The sequence below is a fragment of the Gracilinanus agilis genome, chromosome 1 (assembly GCF_016433145.1).
Source record: "Gracilinanus agilis isolate LMUSP501 chromosome 1, AgileGrace, whole genome shotgun sequence".
NCBI classification, from domain to species: Eukaryota; Metazoa; Chordata; class Mammalia; order Didelphimorphia; family Didelphidae; genus Gracilinanus; species Gracilinanus agilis.
This window is the reverse complement of record NC_058130.1, coordinates 612,635,525-612,659,389: the sequence shown is the minus strand read 5'-3', so window position 1 is coordinate 612,659,389 and position 23,865 is coordinate 612,635,525. Positions and strand designations below refer to the sequence as shown.

The 23,865-nt window shown below is 35.6% G+C and overlaps 1 protein-coding gene across 3 annotated transcripts in view; it reads right to left on the bottom strand.

The window, feature by feature from the left end:
- Positions 1-23,865, bottom strand: part of SSR1 (signal sequence receptor subunit 1) — a 50,992-nt gene that overhangs the window by 11,878 nt on the left and 15,249 nt on the right. For 2 of the 3 annotated variants that reach the window (XM_044667910.1, XM_044667919.1), the window contains exon 8: positions 8,297-11,012. In XM_044667910.1, the coding sequence (XP_044523845.1) occupies positions 10,945-11,012 (68 nt within the window). In that variant the 3' untranslated portion in view covers positions 8,297-10,944. Of the gene's footprint in view, positions 1-8,296; positions 11,013-23,865 lie in introns of those variants that run through there. The other variant, XM_044667904.1, reaches the window with a different exon arrangement.

The following is a 23,865-nucleotide window of genomic DNA, read 5'->3' as shown; positions in this document are numbered from 1 at the left end:
AGATTTTGGAGTGGTTTGCCATTTCCTTTTCCAGCTCATTTTACAGATGAGGAAACTGACGCAACCAGAGTTAAGTGACTTGCCCAGGTTTATAGAGACAGCGTCTGGGGCCCAGATTTGAACTCAGGAAATGAATCCTGACTTCAGACCTGGTACTCTTATCCACTGTGCCACCTAGCTGCCCTAACAAGGAGTCACTGAAGCTTAAAAGGGAGTGACATGGATGGAACTATACTTGAGGAATATCATTTTGGCAGTTGTGTGAAAGATGGAAAAGAGTGAGACTGGAGGCAGGGGGACCAATTAAGAGACTAATTGCCCATGTGAGAGATGCTGAGGGTATGAACTGTGGTAGTGGCTGTGGGCAGTAGTCTACTGTGAGAGATACCATGGAAGAAGAAATGACAAGGTTTGGCATCTGCTTGGATGAGAGTGAGAATGGAGTCACTGATCAACATTGAGGTTGAGAACCTGGGCAAATGGAAGAATAGTGGAACTACCCTTTATAGTAATGAGGAAGCTTGGAAGAAAAGTGAATTTGGGGGGACAGAATGTGAAGACTTGTAATGCTAACTGCAATCCATCCATGCCTGCTCATCTTGTCCAACTCACTCAATTTCACCAAAAACAAAAAGGTGAGATGAGCACAGTTCCAGAGTCAGACTTTAGATTCCTACAAAAGCAGGTTTGGGGTAGTTTTGCCTATACAGTTGCTCTGGATAGCCCAGTGTAGTAGGATAAGGCAGTGGAGGCAATGTTGAGATAATGGGTGAAGGATAGAGTGTTGCTATGTTGGAAAATGACCTAGGATTGGCTTTTATGGGGAAGGTGGGATTGAACACATCTTTCCATTCCACCTTAACTGACTGATCACACTGCCATAGGGGTCATGCCACAGTCCCAATTTTGAAGACCACTGCTCTGAAGTTTAGTTTTGTTATAAAAAGCAATTACTACCAGTTCATTAGGGTCACAAGCTAAGGAACTAAAAAAATCTGGTTTTGGTTCCTTGAAAAAACTGTATGTTGTTAGGCTTACAGTTATTAATAATAAAATAATAGGTGTATAATAACATAGGAAAGACCTGAGAAATAAGTAATAAGATTATACAGTATTCAAGAAAGGAGTTTTGTGATCGTTATCTGGAAAGTATCATAACTAAAACCCAAAAATAACATTTGAACTTTGTTTTTAAAAGTATTTTTATTTTTCCTTATAACACTACCTTAATAATTTTAAAAATGTCTGGATTTTACATTGTTCCCAAAAAAATGAAGTTTCCTCATAACTTGAAGGGGAAAATTAAATAAAGATTGAATTTAAATCATGATTTGTCTCACTCTCTTCCCTAGCTCCAAGACCCATCATTAGTTTAGCATTGTCATTAAAGGACAAGTTCCATACATGTGAACATTCTCAGGTATAGCTATAAGGCGTACCTGTATTTTCTTTTAAAAACACAAAGTGAAAGATAGCAGTTAACTGATAGTAACACATAATTTGAATAAAAAGCAATAGAGAAAATTGTTGCTTTACCAAGAAAAATAAAGCTATTTCTACTACTGCATAGATCTTGGCCTCTAGTGCTTTTTCCCAAGGACAAAAATTTTATTAACACTCATCAACCTAATTTTTTCCCAGTGAAACCTGCAACAAAAGGCTTCCACATTCACAAAACACTCTAGGTAAAGTTTAGCAAGACTTAATTGAAAAATACATTCTAAAAGAGGGTCAATTTTTTGTGGTAATGGGATTAGCATACATTTCTTGACATGAACAGTCTCAGCTCATAGGATCCAAATGAAAAAACAAAACAAAACAAAAAACCAGGCAGATATCTAGCCTGAATGAATCAAGATGTGAAATGAAATGTTTTAAATCCACAGAACCGGAGTTGGAAAGAATCTTGGAGGCCACTGAGGACAACTCATGCTTCATACCATGAACCCCCACAATATCCAGGGCTAGCAGTTAAACAGTCTGGTTTTTTTTTTTAAAACTTTCGCCTTCTGAGTTACCAATTTTATGACAGAAGAGTGGCAAGGCTAAGTAATTTGGATTAAGTGACTTGCCCAGGGTCATACAAGTGTCTGAAGCCAGATTTGAACCTGGGTCCTTCTGACTCCAGGCCTGGTGTTCTGTCTGTTGTGCTATCCCAGCTGCTCCTCAGTTTGTTTTTTTGAGACTAGTATTGATTTGGTGCCCATGTCATACACATATTATACTGAGTCTTTACTCTGTCTAGTTTCTGGTTTCTATGTTGTTTGGGTGAGTACTTCAAGTTCAGAAGGATTGGTTTAGAGAGATGCTTGAGGTGAGGAAGGAGAGTGAAAGGAGTTGAAGGGCATCTGATATCTTGCTTTCAACAGGTATTTACTGAACAACAACAGGAGGGAGAGGGTTATAGAAAGAAGTATTAGACACAGTCTCTGGCCTCCAGTATGACAGAAGCCATTAGCTGAAAGGGATCTTTAAAGATTGTAGTTCAAATCCCTTTTAACACATCCCTGAGAAAACAGTCATCCAATCTGTTTAAAACACCTCCAAGCTTATGAGGTAGCCCTTTCCATTTTTGAGGAAGTTCTTTCCTATAATGAGATAAAATCTGCCACTTCCATTCACTGGCACCAAAATATAATTATGGACTAGATATAAAAGGATAGCATGGTATTAGTAGGAAAGATGTTGGGCTGAGAGTCAGAAGAGACTTAATATTAAATGTAGGCTCTCATAATTACCAGCTGTATGACTTTTGGAAAGTCAACCTCTCTGGGCCTCAGTTTCCTCATCTGTAAAAGAATGTGAATAATATTTGTACTAACTACTTAAAGAGTAATTGTGAGGAGTGTTTTGTGAGCCTTAAAGCATTATATATCTGATGACTTATAACGCTACATAAACTTTGCTAAACATGGAGGCACAGAATAAAAGTAGTATAGGAGTTTAAAAAAATGTGAGAAAGTTTCAGAGAGGTAGTATTAGGATTTGTTAAAGGATAGTTATAGATATATAATTTGGATAGAAGGGGAAGGACACATTGCCTTTGTAATATAGGATAACTTGTACTGCTTATCTTATAGGATTGGCTCTAAGTAAGGCACTTTTTATTTTGTAAAAGACTTAAGAAATATGAATTACTATTAGGTACAAACATAAATAGGAGAAAGCATGTATGAAGAGGGAATAAGGCTTCACCTGATGGGAGGTCAAATGTTAGAGAAATATTGGATAGGCATAGAAAGTATAATAAGGGTCTTGAAAAAGCAAGCAGAATCTATCTATAATAAGACAACAGGAAACCACAGGATATTCTTGAACAGATGAATAATGTGTCCAAGTAGTGTTTAAGAAAATGTCTAGCTATCATCTAGCAAACAAAAAGGTGTGATGAGAGCAGTTCCAGAAAGTCAGACTTTAGAATCACTAGCAAAATTATCTAGCTCTACCAGGCAGCTAGATGGTACAGGATAGAGCATCAGGCCTAGATTCAGGAAGAGTGTAGTTCAAATCTGGCCTCCGACACGTATTAGCTATGCAATCCTGGACAAGACACTTAACCTAGTATGCCTTGGTTTCCTCATCTGAAAAAGGCATCAGAGAAGAAAATGGCAAATCACCCCAAGAAAACCTGAAATGGGGTCACGAAGAGTAAGACACAACTTAACTTACTGAACAAATAGCCTGGTTTGCAAAATAGAAGGAGACCCACTAGGAAGCTATTGGAGTAACTCTAAAGTGATAAGGTGGAGATCCGAAGGATGGCAGGTTGGTTAGGGGAAATGATTAAGTCACTTCTGTGTAAAATGAGTTTGAATAGATATAAATTCATTTGTGAATCAAGTGAAAAACAACTTTTTGGAGTTGAGGATTAAATCAATCCAATCCTCTAGGGCAGGGGTCGGCAACCTTTTTGGCCGTGAGAGCCATACATTGCTGATCCCTGCTCTAGGGGAAGTGTCAGTAGAAAGGTTAGAAATGAATAATATTAAAGATAGCAAAGTGGCACAGTGGATAGAGTACAGAGACTAGTGTAAGAAAGACCTAAGTTCAAATATGGCCTCAGAAACTTATTAATAACTATGTGACCCTGGAGAAGTCACTTAACCTGTTTTCCTTAATCCACCAGAGAATGATATGGCAAACCACTCTGGTATTTTTGCCAAGAAAATCCCATCGACAATATAATCAATGGGGGTCAATAAAAGTCAGACATGAATGAACAAGGATAAACTTTCTAATGTGTAGGGATAATAGAGAGCACCAAGGAATGAAGGTTGAATTAGGGAATGGAGGAATAGCCGGAAAAAAAAAAAAAGTGGCAAAAACAGGAGAACTAAGAGCGTCAAAGGGGGGCTTCAAGGAGAAGAGAGTGGTCAAAATACACCAAAGATGTAATGGGGGAATAAAGACTGAGAAAAGCTAATTGCATTTGGGAAGAGGCAGACATCTTAGAGCAACTTCAGTAGACTGGTGACTGAATGTTAGCTTACAAAATTTTAAAGAAGTAGACAGATGGTGGAGCAGCAAGTATAAATAAATGCTCAAGAAGTTTAACAACAAAATGAAGGAGATAAATAGACGAAAACAATTTTAGATGGTGACTCGTTTGCAAAGAGAAATTAAGCATTTGTATAGGATTGTTCACTGAACCGGATTTAAGAAGTGCTATTTCTTTAGACTGTGAAAATAACTTTACTATGTCTTTTGAAATGAGATTTAGTTTATTTTAATTGTATATAAACCACAGGACCTTGGTGATCATTCCTAAGTGAGAATTGTGAGCAGAGTTTGGACATAAAAAGGATATCTGCTGGGAAGTTGAATCATTTAAGTGGTCTTCAGTAAAGTAAAACGTCAAGAAAATACTCCAACTCATACTGCCATTTAATATCCTTAAGCTGTGCCATTACATTTGTAGTTGGCTTCATTTGGTAGAGTGCTAATGGTATGACAGCCTGTTCTTCTCTACTTAATAAGAGGCAGTAAGAGCACCACAGGGTTGCAGAACAAGATAAAAAGCAGGCCCAGGTTCTTTTAGTCATAACAAGGTCACTTAATTATAAATAGAATGAGACATGAAATGCAAAGCCTTGTATTACATACAATTCTAATAATAAAGTGCACATGAGAGCAATTGAAGTGGAATAAAGCCTGTTCTCTTATGTATGGAGACCACCTGCTTGAAGTTTTCCATTCTGGATAATAGCAAACTAGTGAGCTACAATAAGTGCTTTGTGGAGCCTGTGAATACAAGTGTATCTCCACTTTTGACTAGAATAGCACGAGTAAATTTATATAAATGCATTTGAAAAGCGCCACACAAATGTAAAACATTACCAGCAAAGTACTTTAAACACTGTAGCTGCTTAATGAATGTTGCACTGAATTATGACTGCTTTTAAAGGAAACAGTCCAGAACTAAACACATCCAAATAAATGTTGTTTTTAATAGTTATTAAAAGATATATACCTTCAAAGGCTGTTTTGTTGTCAAATTAAGGGTTTGTGGATATTAGAATTTTAGAGTTAACAGCCTCATCCAGCCCTTTCATTTTACAGATAAGGAAGCTGAAGATTCAGATTAAATGTCTTGCCCAACATTACACAGCTAAATGGTATGAGCCAGGATTAGGATGAAGGCTTCCTAAACCTCAAGTAAGCATCCTTTTAAAGATCTTTCTCTTGTGTTAGTGAATGTTTGTTACCACACTATTGATTTTATATTAATAACTTTTGTCCATGTAGGCAAAGATACCTAAGTTATCACTCATTCAAAAGTGAAAAATTATTTTGTACAGTGAAGAACAACCATATGATAGTTCAAAGTATCTAGTCCTAAATAGTGCTACTTTTGCAAGTGATTACAGTATTTTTCTCAAGCTAAAAAAGAAGCTGCCTAAAGAGGAGTGCTGAAAGATTATAACTGGCTCAATATTTTTTGAAAGGGACACCTCAGAAAATATTTGGTAGCCTCTGATGAGTGGATTGAATCTTAATAATTACAGACCAAATAATTTGCCCCAGATCTTCTACTTTTATGGAAATTGCAGCATCAACTTTCTATGTAACACAATCTCTGCCCATACCTCTGCTTGCTTGGCTATTCTTGACAAGAATTAAATGAAACTAACAAAAAATAACCAAATGGTACAAATTGAACTAGAAAAGCTCACAACAGATGCCTCTGTACTCAAGAGTACCTTTTGTATACTTTACTGTATGCTTTATAAATATGCACTTAATAAATGTGTTGAGTGACTGGGAATGTATGCAAACTACAAAATATTATTCAAAAAAATTAAAAGCAAAAGCTCAAATAACTTTAAGGGGGCTGATACCCTGAAGTCCATGATGTAGCATGGGTCAGGAAAACTAAGTTCTGACACTGGACAAGTCACCTCTTAGCTTACTTATTTGTAATATGGCCTATATGTCCTCTAAGGCAGAGATGCTAAACGTATGGTCTAAGTAGTCCCAAGTGCAGCCTGAAACCTGATTAAAATATAGCTGCTTATAATATAGTGTGGTATTAATTAAAAAAAAAACATACTTGTGGTTTTCTATGTGAATATACAGCCTACAGGGATCCTTATGCATAATTCAGTGGTCCCAATTTCTATTTTTCACAACATTGCTCTTAGGTTAGCTAGAGCTAACATTCAAGGATTTGATATCTTGCAGACAAATGGTATTTTGAAGGCCATTTTGGGGGTGGTGGTGTTATAAAAAACCTGTGTACAAGTTTTAAACACCTGGTCAAGTAAGGTTTATCCATAATGTTAGAGGAACTGAATATCCTGATTGATTTACTGTTCCTGCTGTACACAAACTGTCAATTTTCAAAGAATTAGAACAGAAACTTAGTACTAAAACTATATTGAACATCATCTTTTTTGTGATGGTTTTCATTCTGAATCATTGGATGCTCTTCGGGATCTTGTGGCAGTATCTCAAGGGTAGCGTTTAATTATCAGTAAGTACTGAAAACCAAAAAATCTGGTTGAAATTTTGTTCAATCTGTTGAGATTCTTGGGAAATAGTTTGTACAGGTAAGCTGCTCAAATATTGGATTCAGAGTTAATTTCAAAATAGTCCTCAGCAGCTGCCACTTAAGTTTAGCTCATCTATTAATTCCAATAATATATTAAAGGAATCAGCTCCAGATACTGTACTACAAAGGACAGGTAAAAAACTGAAGCCCAGAAAGGGATAGTAATAACTCATATTTATATACTGCCTTAAGATTACAAAGTGCTTTCCTTCCAACACCCCTATGAGGTAGGTGGTGCAAGTGTTATTGCAGTATTAGTACTACATTGTTAAACAATTCTAAAAATATAACTTCAAATACAATTAGGCTAAGCAGTAAAAAATCATTAAAAAAACTAAACAAATGTTCTCTAACAAAGTTAACAGGGATCATAATGCAGAATCATTTTTAAACATCAAGTAAGAGGCTGAGATGGATTCAGCTTTTCAATTTAGAAACTTCTTACCTCTTGGTTCAAGTCTCAAGTTTTTAAAATTTGATTCCACAAATCTGACAGGGGATTCAATTTAGTAAAAGACACCTAATTAATTAATGCTGACAGTAAGTATTTTGGGGGTTGTTTTTAAATGCCCGTAGGCCAAAACTGTACCAGGCAGTTAATTTGGCTATGGGAGTTCATCTCACATCTATCCAAATACAGGGAACACCTCAACAAGGACTGGGAAGTTGTTAAATTTTAGCAAATATCTTGTTTTAGAACTAAAGGAATGAATAAGCTGAATAAAAAAATGTGCTATGTGAAATGTATTAACCCATAGAATTTATAAATATTTATAAGAACACTGCCATCGCCTGTAGAGTTTATCTACTAGGAAGTCTTTGGGGAAGGATGTCTAATCTCAAACTATTTTATTTATTTATTTGAAAGCCTTACCTTCTGTCTTGGAATCAATACTGTGTATTGGCTCCAAGGCAGAAAAGTGGTAAGGGCTAGGCACTGGGGGTTAAGTGACTTGCCCAGGGTCACACAGCTAGAAGTGTCTGAGGCAAGATTTGAACCTAGGACTGCCCATTTCTAGGGCTAGCTCTCAATCCACTTCAAACTATTTTAAATACAAAAATCAATTTAGTTCTCTCAATCTATGTGTATGACTAAGATGATGCTGTATCAAATATGGTGTTGATGATGGCTATTATAATTTAAATAAACAAATATTAAGTGTCTACTATGTGCAAGGCACTGTGTTAGGTGGTAGGGAAGGTACACATTATTTATAAACATTTGAGGTCCACAATTTAAACTTGGCAATGAGGGTGAGTGTAAATCCTTTTTGTGACACTAAAGTCATTGCAAAAACTTTCTCATTTAATTTATTTTTTAGGCATTGTTTCAAAACATTTCCCCCTTAATATTGAAATATACTTCCCCTTCCCAAAGTCAATTATTTTGAAATTTTCTTATGAGGTAAGTTTCTTTTATTTTCCTTCTGCTACAGTGGTTTTTAATTCTATTCCTTAATCTTTTTTTGGCCTTCAATTCTCTTAAAAACTATTTTTCTTTCTCTTCCCTGGTCAACAGATTGGGGCAAACTCCTTAGAAAATCACATTGCTTAAGAAATGCATAATAAAATGACAAACATATATTCCAAGGAGAACTTGTGCTTTACAGACACATTAATCCTCACATCCCTAGGGGATAGGGAAGGGGCAATTCCTTAATCCCATTTTATAGATGTGTGAAACCAAGATTTTAAAAAGCTATCATTACCCACATTCAACACTTGGGTCTCAAATGATGGTTTGCAATATTAAGTAGATATATCAAAAACAAAACCCATCCAGATATTTACATTTTTAAAAGTTATTTTAAAAACAGGCTACTTGTTATTAAGTGTGCTTGAAAATACCATGTGTGGAATTTAATTCCATTTATTGTACAGTTAGTTCTTGCTAAGTATTCACTGATATTGCTTGTTGAAAACCAAGCTATGTCTCTTTTTTTATAGTTAAGTACCATAGTTTTAAAATAAACTATTGGTCTTCCACACCAAGATAACAGCCCAATCTCTTTGAATTTTAGGAATGGGATGTTTATAATACAACACCACCAATACAGGTATTCAGGAACCTCAGTTCCTGCTTCAACCTGCTATATGTATTATTCAAATGTCATTGGCTCAGATGTTCATTCTTGGCAGGTTAATTGCAGATTTCAAAAGAGGTAGGGGGACTAAAAGGAAGAAAGTTAAAGGCAAAAAGCTAAAGTAAACTTTAGCTGCGAAAACCTCATCTTCTACTTTTCAAAGACCTGTAGGAGAAAATAGCTTCATGGCATGGAAAAAAGCCTTTTAAAAGTTATTCCTTTACTGAAGTCTAAGTCTAACAAAAATATCAATTTCATTACAGGTCTCAATGACAACAACCCTCTAAACATCAGTCATCTTCACACCAGAACTCTTAAACATACAACAACTGTGCCTGATACATGTAGAAAGCTGCAGAAAAAGAGGAGGGGGAAAAGTAAAATAATATAAAAGCTCAAAGAAAAATCTAGAAGTTCAATTCTTAAATATTTTGATTTCTATTATCTAAAACAGATTTACTTTTTTAAAAAAGTCACATGCAAACTTAAAAAATACTCACAAAAACTACTTACAGTTAGGGGAAAATTAAACAATTTAGGAAAAAATAAATCAACCAATTACTATATCTACCTATAGAATATATAATATGAATACATATATATATAAATTCAACTTATTGGTATTAATACAGATTACTTTGTCTGGGCCTCAGTTTTCTCATCTGTAAAATGAGAGGGATAGCCTAGATGCTATATAAGGTCCTTTTCAGCTCTTCAGAAATTAAAATTTGGAACACATTTTTAATCTGTGCCCTATAGTTTTGAGTCCCCACTTTATGTAGAGTCTGCAGAGGTTCTATTTCTTCTATTCAATGAAGAATAATGAAATTTCTAGCCATGGTAGTTTCCATTAAGGGGAAAGGAGGAAAAAAAATCACTGATTTATAAATATTGAATAGGTCTAAAATCATTCCAAAGCCACCATTTGGATCAGACACAACAGAACAATGACACACAACACAATAATTTAGCTCACACAAGTGTGCTATTTTCTTTTTGTTAAAAAAAAAAAAAAAAAAAAAAAAAAAAAAAAAAAAAAGAGAGAGAGAGGAAGAAGGATATGAAGAGTTGGAATTTATATATCAAGTTCAGCACATAGTCTCATGCTTCACAATTTTGCTGCTAGATCTCAGATTGATATAAATTCATCTGGGTTCTTTGATCAGTATAAGAAAGATCTTCCAATGTGCGTATTATAGTAAACAGCAGCAAAATACCAAAACAAAACACTATTGCTAAAAGCAGCTACTCCTGCTTGTGCCTTTAGAATACTAGTTGCAGATATAAAAAAAAATACCCAGAGAATTTGTGCCATCACTGCTGAATGAGAAGCTATTCTGAGGAACAGAGTAGCTAAATTATTTTCTCCTGTACTATTCAAGGCATGATAGTAAAAATGAGAAATTTCTTATACAATCAGATTAGACAATTATTCACTACATTTTCTGGAAAAGAAAAAACAAACACACCACAAATTTTCAGTGGGATACAGACATGCCGGCATTACATTTAGCACTCTAAAGGCACATTTCAGGTAGTACAACAATGATTCTGGTAAGACCAACTGCTTACACACACACACGCACACACACAATTTTTAATGGTTTAAAAAAACCCAAATTTGTTACTTTAGAAAAAACATATGCAGTGCATTTTCAGCAATATTATCGCCACAGCTCTGATTACTCAGTCCAAACAGAAGTAGTAGTTTCCTCATATGTTGATATGGCTTCTCTGCACTAATTCCCATCAGGCCAAAAAATGTTAGGGCAGGTTTAGTAAAGACTGAATTGTTGCACAAATGAACATTTACTCATCAGATCCCACCGATCTCTTCTGTGCCCGTTTCCGGGGCAACCTCCTTGGAGAAGCTTTATCTGGAAGAGAATAAGTATAAAGGTCACCTTAATCCATGGTGAAACTGCATCAAATTCAAGAGGCATATTTGTAAAATCTATTTTCTCTTTAATGGAAAATGACTGCGAATAATTTTTCTAAAACAATGTATATGGTACAAAATGACGAAAGATAGCTATTTTAAATTTACTTGAAACTGCTGCTACTTTTCAAGAAGTAATCCTAGTGGGGGAAAAAGCCCGAAAAATTGTTTTAAAGGATAGAAAAAATTTACTTAGTTATCATTGTGGTTGAAGACATAAACATCCATAAACATTAACAGTCACATTTTAATTCAAATGCAAATAATCTCAACACAGTTCAAAATGGATTGACCTTGCCACTTCAAAATATTTCAAATTTATATTACTTGTACCAAATTTAAATTTCTTAATTTACCATCTAATTTGAGGCAGCTGGGTGCCCACAGAACATTATAGGTCTGGATTAAAAAAGAACTAAGTTCAAATCTGACCTCAGACACTTTCTAGCTGTGTGACCCTGGGCAAGTCACTGAATCTGTTTATCTTAATCTACCTGAGAAGGAAATAACAAAACTCCAGTATCTTTGTCAAGAAAACCCCATGGTCAGTGTTGGCATGCTACGGTTTACAGGGTCACAAATAATCTGGATACAACTAAATGAACGAATAACTACAGTTTATGAAAAGCATTTTTTTTCTTTAGCAGTTTTATCATGTCATTGCAAATGGCAGAGAGGGTAAAGGAAATGGATTAACTAATACTATAAGAACTGAAGGAGGTGGCATGGTATAAGAGCAAGCTTGGAAGCCAAGAAAATATGGGTTCAAGTTCTGCCTCTGACACATATGAGCTGTGTGAATCTAGCAAAACAGCTTAGCCTCTCAATATTTCTAGGTAACTCTCTAAGACTTTAAAGTTGATGAGAAGATGCTAATCTATAGTGGCAGAGAATTTTCTAGCCAGGAGGTTCCCCATACCAATTAAATAGTTCAGTCCCTATCCCTATCAGAGCTAAAAGGATTTAAAAAATGTTAATAACAAAACCCCACAACCCCACTTAGCCATAAGGTATAGGGAATATAGGACTGGCCTTGAAATGAACAAAACCTAGATTTAAGTCCTACCGATAACACTTACTAGCCATATGAATAGAGGGATAGCACTTAAAACTCTCAGTTATCTAGGCAACCTCTAAGATTTTAAGTTATGGACAGGTTGATTATCAGCACAGGTGGGTATTCCCTATACCAATGAAATAAAAGGCTCAAATCTCTCTTACATATGAACACTCTCCCCTTCTCTTCCTCTTTTTCAATTTTTGGAAATTTTATTTGTCACAGAGCCTATTTAACAGTAGCCAGGTAACTAGGAATTTGCTTCCAGTCAACATGTATCAGTATTCACATATCTAAAAATGCCAGTTATACAGGTATTTGATAATAGTCTTACACTGGTCAATATTGAATAATTAAGTCATGAAAGGAAAAATAAAGTTTTAGATACAATCATATCATATAAAATAAATTCTCTGTCACATGGATGCGGAATGAGCTGCCGGCTAATCAAGTAAGTTGATGAATAGTTATACCATATTAAGTATGGTATAACTATGAAGATGCTCATGATTATAAATTTCATATACATGAAAACATCGCATTTTAAGCCATATTTGTTGTGTATGATATATGCCAAACGTTAGTGATTCAAAGGAACTGGAATACAATGAGAAGCACAACAATAAAACACAAAAACTATTTTTAAAAACTTGATTTCATCTTTGAAGAGAGGGCTTTATAGAATCTAACACTGTCTCAGTGTTAGATTATAAGGAATAGAAATTATCAATAAGTAATAGATCTATGACAAAGCTAGTTAAAATAAATTTCCATTTGCTAGAATGTCAAAGTTAACTTTGTTATTAGACTTGTAGATTGGGTACTGCCTGCACATAATAATGATTCACTTATTGCATTCATTATCTCATTATACAGTTATACCCCCACTTACCTGAACCTAGGCCATGAGAGCTGTCTCCTATCATTCCCTAACTTAACTGGATCATCTTCAAGTCACTTAACTTTGCTTGAACTTGTTTTCTTATCTATGCAACCAATATCATCTGCTCAATCACAGGGATTGTTATAAAGGACCAAAAGAGAAAAGATAATGGCAATTACTTTTCTTTATGGTTTCTTTACCTTACACACAAATGTAAAACTTGATTATCTGGTTTCCCAGTCCACAAAAGACTAGAAGATATCCATGGTGATATGTAAATTATTATGTTAGGAAAGTGACTGATTATAAGATTTTCCAAGGCTGGAATGGGAGTTTTCTGATTAATGACTCAGAAAACTTAGTTAACCAGACCTATCCTTCAGGAATCTAGTTAATGATAATTTGTTGTATATATTTATGACAATTGGTCTTAAGCACAGACATCATACATGCTGTTACAAACAACTAAAAGAATTGGAGCAATTTACATGGAAACATGTATATTTAAAAGCTTTTAAACTAATTCTACTAAAAGTGGAAACATTTACTGGGACACAAAGGAAGTGCTTAGGCACTGCCAGGCAATTTCCCGAAAGCTGTCCAAATTGTCATTTTCACTTTCATTAGATGATCTCACCTCTCATCTAGCACAAGTTCTTTTCTACCCACTAGACCCTAACCATCCCCTCCAGTACTTCCCTGTAGTCCAAGAGGAGAAAGGCATGTTCTCTCAACCTTAAAGTTAACCATTCTACCTATACCCTAGATTTCATCTTTGCAATTCTTAAGTTTGTTTCTATGCATGTTCATCTCCCTTCTTCTCCAGCATCTTGAATCATTCCTGGCTTCTCTCTTTCTGCATTTAAAAGGCACAAGGTAGGGGCAGATGGGTAGCTCAGTGGTTTGAGAGCCAGGCCTAGAGACAGGAGGTCCTATGTTCAAATCTGGCCTCAGACACTTCCCAGCTGTGTGACCCTGGGCAAGTCACTTGACCCCCATTGCCTACCCTTACCACTCTTCTGCCTTGGAGCCAATACACAGTATTGATTCCAAGACAGAAGGTAAGGGCTTACAAAATAAATAAATAAAAGGCATAAAGTACAAAGTCTCTGTTGAAAAATTTGACAAATGAGCAACAACCTAAGTTAAGAGTATATATACACCTATGTTGAAACTCAAACCTAAAAAATGAAGACCACAACATAGTGGAAAGCATTTGGGTAAGAATAAAATGAGAAACACAAGGATATTAAGGATATATACTATAGATCATGTAGTCAAATTAATGATATAGATAACTAACTTAGGACTCAAAACTAGCATAAAGGCAGGGTGGGGCCTTCAAATACTTGAGCATATGTCAGATAAAACAATTCTGTTAAAAGTAAAATTTCATAATGGGCTTTTTTTTAAGCATTCTTAACAAATAATTCCAATAAAGAAAAAAGGGAGAAGAGAGATACATTTAAAGATAGCAATGTGAATGAACAGAAAGTTTTCCATGCAACTTAGATTTAAAAGGAATGTATATAAGCAACAGATAAAAGGTCCCTGAAACTGATGTGTATTAAGAGAGAGCATAGGGAAATAGAGCCAAGATAGAAGAGAGTACATGGACCCATCTGATCTCTGACAAATTATCCTCCAAAAAACTTCAATATAACACATCAAAATTAATTCAGGAGCAGTATAACTCGACAAAAGAGGTATAGTAATTTTCCTGCGCAAAACAATTTAGAAGGCCAGCACAAGGGATCTAGTATACCAAGGTTGGAGGTGGAGCACAAAGTGGCATGCCACAGGGCAAGCTCCACTGGGGCAAAAAGGCTTTAGATATAGCTGAAGCAAAAGCAAAGGCTTCCAGAATTCTTAGCCACAATAGTAAGGGAGGTCAAGCAACTACTAAGAAAGCTATATAGGAGTCCCTTTGTTGGTTTTGGTGTAAGACTCTTGTTGTGCTGCCTATATGCAGATCCAGGAAGCAGTTCTGGGGTACACTCTAAGGGGGAGAAGGAGCAGTAGGACATACCAGCACTTGTGGCCACAGGAGAACTGGAAACCTTAGTCAAAATTCATAGTAAAAAAAAAAGGCTGAAAAGAGCATTTGTAGTTACCCCCATATCAGAACACAGGATGGGAGAATAAACACACCTCTCCTTACATCATAGTACCTTGGAAGAAATGAAAGCAGCTAGATTCCCAGAGCCAGTAGTTACACAAAGAATCTGAAAATTGGGAAAGTGCTCCCTTCACCTCAGTTGCAGACCCCAACTTTTATCAGTTTTAAAAATTAAAATAGAAGAAAAACACTGGAAAATAAACAACAAAAAAAGTTATTTTGTTGACAGTGAAGACCAAAACACAAACTCAGAAGACAACAAAGTCCATACCACTGCATCCAAAGCCTTAAGAAAAATGAATTACTCTCAAAACCCCCCAAAATCGAGGAGTTCAAAAAGGATTTTAAAAAATCAAATGATGGAGGTAGAAGAAAAATTGGGACAAGAAATGAGTGCTATAGGAAAATCATGAAAAAAGAATTAACACTTTGGTTAAAAGTGGTACAAAAAATACTGTAGAAATTAATACCGTAAAAAACAGAATACGTTGGTTGGTAAAAGAAGCACAAAAATTCAATGAAGAACTTGAAAAGCATAACTGGCTATATGGAAAAAGAAGTACATAGCCTCACTGAGGAAAAGAACTTTTTACAAAGTAGAATTGGCCAAATGGAAATGGAAGCCTCCAAACTCAAGAAATTTATGTCTTAAAAACTAGAATTGGGCAAGTGGAAGCTAATGACTCCATAAGATACTAAGAAACAATCAAAGTCAAAAGAATGAAAAAATAGAAGAAAATATGAAATATCTCGTTGGAAACAACTGAACTGGAAATAAATCCTAGATAATCTAAGAATTATTGGTCTACTTGAAAAGGGCTTAGACATTATCCTTCAAGAAATCCTAAAGGAAAACTGCCCTGATAGTCTAGAACCAGAGGGCAAAATAGAAATGGAAAGAATCTACTGATCACCTCAAAGAGATCCCAAAAAGATAACTCTCAGATCAAGGAGAAAATATTAAAAGCATCCAAAAAGAAACAATTCAAATATCATGGAACATAGTTAGGATAACACAAGACTAAGCAGCAATAAAGGACTAGAGGACCTGGAACATGATATTCCAGAGGACAAAGGAACTAGGACTTCAACCAAGAATCACTTACCTAGCAAAATTGAGCATAATCCTTCAGGGAGAAAAATGGTCATTCAATGAAATAGAAATTCAGTGAAATTCAATTTCAAACAATCCTGATGAAAAGACTGTGAATGGAAAAGCTGGCTCTCAAATACAAGACTCAGAAATATAAAAAGGTAAACAGGAAAGAAATCAAAAGACATTTGACGAGGTAAAACTATGTATATACCTATATTGAGAGACGATTCTTGTAACTCTAAAGAACTTTACAATTATTAGGGCAGTTAAAAGGAATATACATAGACAGAGGGCAAAGGTGTGAGTTAAATATGATGGGATGATATAAAAAAATAAAATTAACGTATGAGAAAGAGGAATGCATTGGGAGGACAGGAAGGGGAAAAACAGAATGAGGTAAATTATCCCATATAAAAGAAGTGTGAAATTAACATAAATCTGTACTCCTCTTTCCTTTTTAAACAGAAAGTTTGGTCTCAGCCCCACCTTGACTAGGTGTATATGCATACTATTAAGGAGGATGCTGGAGGCCTTGTGGCTCCCTAGTGTCTGGAAGACTGGGATTTTAAGTGATAGGTTGGAGGAAGCAGCTAGTCTCTCTTGGTTTGGAGACTTGCTTGGTAGGACAGCTTGGGCAGTCTTTGGCTAGGAAGCAGTATGTAGCCCTTTTAACTTTCCCTCACATGGCCATTCTTGTCTAGCAAATGAGGACATGAGGTGAGCAGCAAACTCAGATTGCCAGGTAATTACGTGCCTTTCTCTCCAACTCCAACCTTTACTATCTAATAAATAATTACAAATTAATATATGGTCTCTAGAGAATTTTAATCCCAAGAGAGGCACGAAAGAGGGGGCATTATAGAGGAGGGGAAGATGGGGTTGGTAGGGAGGGGAGCACATGAACCTTACTCCCAATAGAATTGGCTCAATGAGGGAAGAACATAACACAACCAATTAGGAATAGAAATCTATCTTATCCAACAGAATAGTAGGAGGGAAAGAGGATAAGAGAAGGGGGATAGGGCTGATAGAAAAGAGAGCAAATTGGGGGAGATGGTAGTCAGAAACAAAACAGGAGGAAACAGGATTGAAGAGTAATACCCAGAAATCATAATGGTGCAAAACTTTTTTTATAAGTCTCTCTAACAAAGGCCTCTTTTCTCAAATACATAGAAAATAAGTCATATATAAGAATACAAGTCATTCTCCAATTGATAAATGGTCAAAAGATATAAATAGGCAGTTCTCAGAAAAAGTAATTAAAGCTCTCTATAGTCATGCAAAAAAAATCCTCTAAATTACTACTAATTAGAAAAATGTAAATTCAAACAATTCTGAGGTACTACCCCACACCTATAAGATTGGCTATTAGGACAGAAAAGGAAAATGTCTGAACTTGGAGGGGAGGTGGGAAAATTGAGAAACTAATGCATTGTTGGGGGAGTTATGAAATGATTTAATCATTCTGGAGAACAATTTCGACCTATGCCCAAAGGCCTACAAAATATTAAATACTCTTTTACTTAGCAATATCATTATTAAGTTTGTATCCCAAAGGGATAAAAAAAACAAAAAACAAAAAGGGGAAGGACCTATGAAAATATTTGAAGCATTTCTTTTTGTGGGGGTAAAAAATTGTCAAGTGAGGAGATGCCCTTCAATTTTGCAGAATGACTGAGTAAATGGATAGTAAGTAATTATGATGGAATACTATTTTGCTGTTAGAAATGACAAGCAAGAGGAGCTCAGAAAAACTTGGAAAGACTTCCATGAACTGAAGCACAGTAAAATATGCAGAATGAGCAGAATATTGTACACAGTGACAGGAATACTGTACAATGAACAACTGAATAATTTAGCTATTCTCAGTAATATAATGATCCAAAACTCTCTCAAAGGACTCATGATAAAAAATGCCATTTGCTTCCAGCAAAAAGAACTTATGATAAGTCTGAATCCAGATCAAAGAAAAAATGTTTACTTTCTTTCTTAATGATTAATATGGAAAAATGTTTTATGTGATTGCATATGTAAAATCTGTATGAGATTGCTTACCATCTAAAAGGGGGGCTGGAGAGAATTCAAGACTCAATGTTCTTTGAAAAATGTTGGAAACTGCTTTTACATGTAATTGGAGGGAAAAAAGAGAAAAGATAGTATAAAACCAGAAAAAAAAGTTTAGAAGGGAAACAGTCCAGACTGGGCAAAGGCTTGTGAAAAAAGGTATTAAAAACAAAAACAAAAAAAAGACCCATTATGAAAATTTAGTTCAACAGTTATTTATTAGGCACCTACTCTTTATAAGGCTTTGTACTAGTTCAATGACAAAAGTACTCTTAATTACCACAAAGTTGGAATGGACCTCTGAGAAAGCATCAAGACAATCTGAACAAACATCTACTTTATACTTTCTCAAAACTCTACTCCTAAGTTTGTGCTCTTGGGGCCAAAGAGAATGGATAGCCCTTTAAATCTGAGAAAGTTACTATGTTTTCCCCTAGACCCGGGAGTTTTTTTAGATACACACTTCTCCCACTAAATGAAAACATGAATATTCTGTCGAATAATGATGACCAAGCTTTTTCTTCAAGGAGGGAGAAGAAAATGCATTCTTCTCTCCATTCTTTTAAAGACTGAGGGAGGCTGGGGATGGGTGGGAAACATTTTATATACTGTCTATATAGGTGCTGTTTTTCCTTTCTATTATAAAGTATGATTCAATGGATAAGGATAGGGAAAGAAATATACACAGAAATGAAGGTAATGTAGAAAAAAAATTAAAATAAAAACATGTAATGTTAGGATCTTTCATCAATCTTGGCTATATTCCTCAGATAATCTCTAATTGACCACTACCACTTCTATAAAGTGGCATTTAGAAGTGAACACAATATTCTAGATGTGGTTTGAGCACAGTAATGTACAATGTATTACCTTTCTTCCTAAACATTATGCTTCTCATAATACCATCTAAAATCAAATTAGCTTTTATGGCCACCATATCAAACTATTTACTCATATTAAGCTTTCAGGTTTTTTTGTGAGATTTTTTAATACAAGCATAAGATTTTATATTCATCTCTATCAGATTTGGTCCTACTTTTTCTAGCCTGCTGAGATCTTTTTGCATCCTGACACTCTTTGATACTATTTTTAGAGGCCTAGTATACCATGTTTTTGTATACATATTATATTATCTGCTCTTGCAGACCTTCAGAGCAGGTCTTTTAAAAAACTAAGTTACTTGGTGAAGCTAGGTGGCTCAGTGGAAAGACAGTGAAGTCTGGAGTCAGAAAAGTTCTGGGTTCAAATCTAGCCTCAGACACTTCTTATTATGTACAAGTCATGTAACCCCAATGGCTTAGCTTGTCGGCCTTGGAACAATTATTTAGTAACTATTTTAAGACAAAAGGTAAGGGTTTAGAAAAAGAAAGTGAGGTTGCGCACTAGAATTCTGACCCATGCAAAGTCATGATTCTTAAGGAAGAGTTAAGAACTACCTTCTGACAAAGAGGAAAAAAATGAGTATAGAATGAACGTATATTTTTGGGAAATGGTGAGTGCAGGAATGTATTTGTTATTGGTTCTAGTTCTGAGATTTGTTCAGACAGGGTAATGACTTGATGTTTTCTGAAGTTCATTCCAACTATGTTTTTCTGTGAATTGAAATAACTTTATATCCCTAGTATAGAGCATTGTACATAGTAGGTGCTTGATAAAACAATTTCTTCTTGAATACTTTCTTACTCACAAAGCCATCAACTAATTCAGGTCCTTTCCCTCTCACCTGTACTATTGCAATGGCCTTCTTCCAATATATTGGCCCACCTCTCTTAAGTGTCTCTCTACTCCAAAAAGTAGAAGTGTTTTTCCTAAAGCATGGCTCTTGCCACTTAACTCCACCACTCAATAAACTCCAGTGGCAACTCATTACTTCTAGGGCTAAATAAAAACTCTTCTCACTGTTACTTAAAGACTATTAGAACCTATTTTCAATCTACCTTTCTAGCTTTCTTGCTCTCTAAAATCCAGCCAAACGGCCTTTTTTTGTTGCTTCTTATATGATATTCTATCTTCTATCTCTGTGCCTTTACTCACGCCCACCAAGCCACCTTTCCCATGCCTGGAATGTACTTCCTTCTCCCTTTGGGTTCATTAAGTTTTTGTCAAAACTCAGCTCAACCATCCTCTTTGATGTAATCTTTCTTACCTCTTCCCTCCTCCTCACTTGAAGCTATCAGAACCTTTGCAGAATTTGAAAATTGCCAAGAGGCTTCAGGGGTCTAGTACAACTCAAATGCAAAAGAAATCTCCATTATTATATACTCAACAAGTAGTCATTTAGCCTCTCTTGAAAACCTTTCGGGGGAAACCTCCATCTCAGAGGCATCTCTTTTCAGATAATTCTAATTGTTAGGAGGACAGCTAGGTGACACAGTATAGAGTGTCAGGCCTGGAATTTCAGACTCACTTTACTGAGCTCCAATCTAGCCTCAGTCACGCTGAGCAAGTCACTTAACCTTATTTGTCACAGTTTCCTCATTTGTAAAATAAGCTAGAGAAGGAAATGGTAAATCATTCCACAGATCTTTGCCAAGAAAATTCTAAATGGGGTAACAAAGACTCAGACAAGACTAAAAACAATTGAGTAACAATAACAACAAAAATTTGTTAGGTGGTTTTTCCGGACATTAAGAATAAATTTAAATCTTGCCTTTTTTTGTAACTTCTACCCATTATTCTTGGTTCTGTCCTTTGAGCCAAAAAGAAATCATCTAGTCTCTTTTCTATATGATAGTCCTTCAATGAATAATTATGTTCCCTGAATCTTCTCTTCTCCAGGTTAAACACCTCCATTTTTTTCAACCAATCTTCCTAACATGGTTTCAGTCTGGGATCCTACTAGTTGCCCTCCTCTTGACATTTCCAGCTTACTGATGTTCTTCTTAAACTTTAAAACAAAACAAAACCTTTTTATTCTATCTTAGAATACTCAATTCTGAAGCAAAAGAATGGTAAGAGCTAGGCAACTGGGGTCAAGTGATTTGCCCAGGGTCACACAGATAGGACATATTTGAGGCCAGAACTGAACTCAAGATATTCTGTCTCCAGGCCTGGTTCTCTAACAACTGAACTACCTAACTACCCCATAAATCCTGATGAGCAGAACTATATAGAATATCCCAAAAAAGTTGTGATGAAGGCAGAATACAACAGGGCTATGACTTCCTTATTCCTACAAGTTATACTTTTTAATGCAGCCCATGTCCACAAAATTATTTTGCATTTATTTCAGTCAGTCAATGAGCATTTATAAAATGCCTACTATGTGCCAAGGATCTTGTCAAGTGCTGGGAAAATTTTAAAAAGGGCAAAAAACGGTACCTGCTCTCAAAAAGTTCATAGTCTAATGGGGAGAGGGGAAGAGACACATATGGATAACCTACAAACAACTATGTACATATAAGATGCCAAGTAAGCAAAGATAGATATGAGGAGGCAGTTTTCCAGGCATGATGGACAGTCAGTGAAAATAAAAGGAAATGGGGAGTTATCTAGGGTGGGGAAATAGCAAAGAGAACAATCAATGTTAATGAACTGCAGAGTATGTGTATAGAAATAAGGTATATGAAGACTGAGAAGGTAGGAAGCAGCCAGGCTATGAAGGATTTTAAAAGGCAAAAATAAAGATTTTATACTTGATCCCAAAGCTAACTAGGAGTCACTAGACTTTATGGAATAAAGAAGTGATATGATGCTTTACACTACAGGAAATTCAATTTGACAGCTAAATGGAGGATGGACTGGGGTGGTAAGATCTAACGCAGAGAGAACAACCAGCAAGCTGTTGTAATAGTACAGATGTGAAGTGATGAAGGTCTATACCAGGTTGGTAGCAATGTCAAAGAGAAGGGAGCAGATAGGAGACATATTAAGAAGGAAGAGTCTTGGCAACAGATTGGATATGACAGGTAAGAGAGAGTAAGGAGTCAAGGATGACAAGGATGACAAGGATGACAAGAAGGATGAAATGTGAGTTTGGGTGACTGGGATATAGTGGTAGCTTGATTATAAGGAAGTTAGGAAGAGGGGAGGTTAAGATAATGAGTTAAGTTTTTAAGATGTCTATGGGGTATTCAATTTAAGATATCTAATCAACAGTTGAAGATGTAAGTCTGGAGGTCAGGAGAGAGGTTAGAGAAAAATACTTGAGAATCATCAGAAAATAACTTAATCCATGCGAACTAATGTTCCCATGGGATCAGGTGAGGGGGGAAAAGGGAAGAGGGCTCAAGGTCTTGGGAAATGCCCATGGTTATTAGATGTGTATATACTTGAGCTCAACTCACTCTTCCTACACTAATCTTATCTGCTGAGTTTAAGTTCATGAGATTCTCTGAACATCAAAACCAGTTCTCCCAAAACATATAATGCATGCTAGACTCTGGCTTTTTTCTTTCTCTGAACAACAAATTTTAAGATGAAGTATCTTGGCACATGTGTGAAGGATAAATTACTACAGTGCCTGGCACATGTGTAGACTGATTAGTAGACCGAGGAATTGGAGAAGCCATGAATTAAAGAGACCAATTTTAAAGCTATAAAAATCTAACAGAAATAAGGATCAGGACCAGGGTAGTGAGAGCATGAGTGGAAATACAGAGGAAGAGGCATGTTGTTCTAGATTATCTAAAATCTCTTATAGCTTTAATAATAATTTATATGTCTACAAGATATTACAGAAGTTGAATCAACAGGGTTGGTACCTGCTTTGATAAAAGATGGTGAAAAAAAGGAAAAACCATAGATAAATCATAGATTAACAACTTGGAAAATTAGAAATATGATGATGAACAGAAATATTAAAAGTTGAGAAAGAGGGGAAGTAGATAGAAATGGGTAAAGAGAGAAGAATTCAACTTTTGTTATGCTGGATTAGAGATGGAGATAGGACATTCAGGTGAAATCAGAATCCCAGACACCTGGAAATGAATGTCAAAAGTTGAGAAACTGTAACTGCCCTGATGTGTGAAATCATGGAAGTAGTCAAGATCAACAAGGACATCTGCAGTTGGGGAAGTTATGGGGAGATCAAAATAAACCTGTTCCTCTTTTAAAAAAAGAAAAAGAAATCTTAGAGGGTATGGTTAAATTAATTGATTGTGGCTGCATTTTAAAACAATTATTTTGTGTTTTAAAACATTAGATTCAGATTTTCAGTAGAAAACAGTTTTTTAAAGCTTCCTTGCCTTCTCTCCCCAATACCATCTTAAACATTTTCAGGTTTAAAAGACCGACTGTGTTGTTTTTCTTTTTCATTTTCCTCCTCAATTAATAAACCTGGAAAAGTGACAGTTCATGCTAAAGTTATTGAGTTGCTTAAATATAAAGTGATTTAAAAAAATCCGAACACTAGGGTATTTTTGAAATTTAAAGCTACCTGGTATCTACTTAAAATATTTTCCCATTGTTAGAGAAAAGAACTCTTTACCTTTATAACCATATAGGTTACTAATATCTTTGTCAATTAATAAACTTTTAAGTGCCTACAACGTGCCATGCACTTTGCTAAATATTGGAGATACCAAGGAAGTTTTGTAAAAGGTAGTCCCTGCTCTGACTTCAGACACATCCT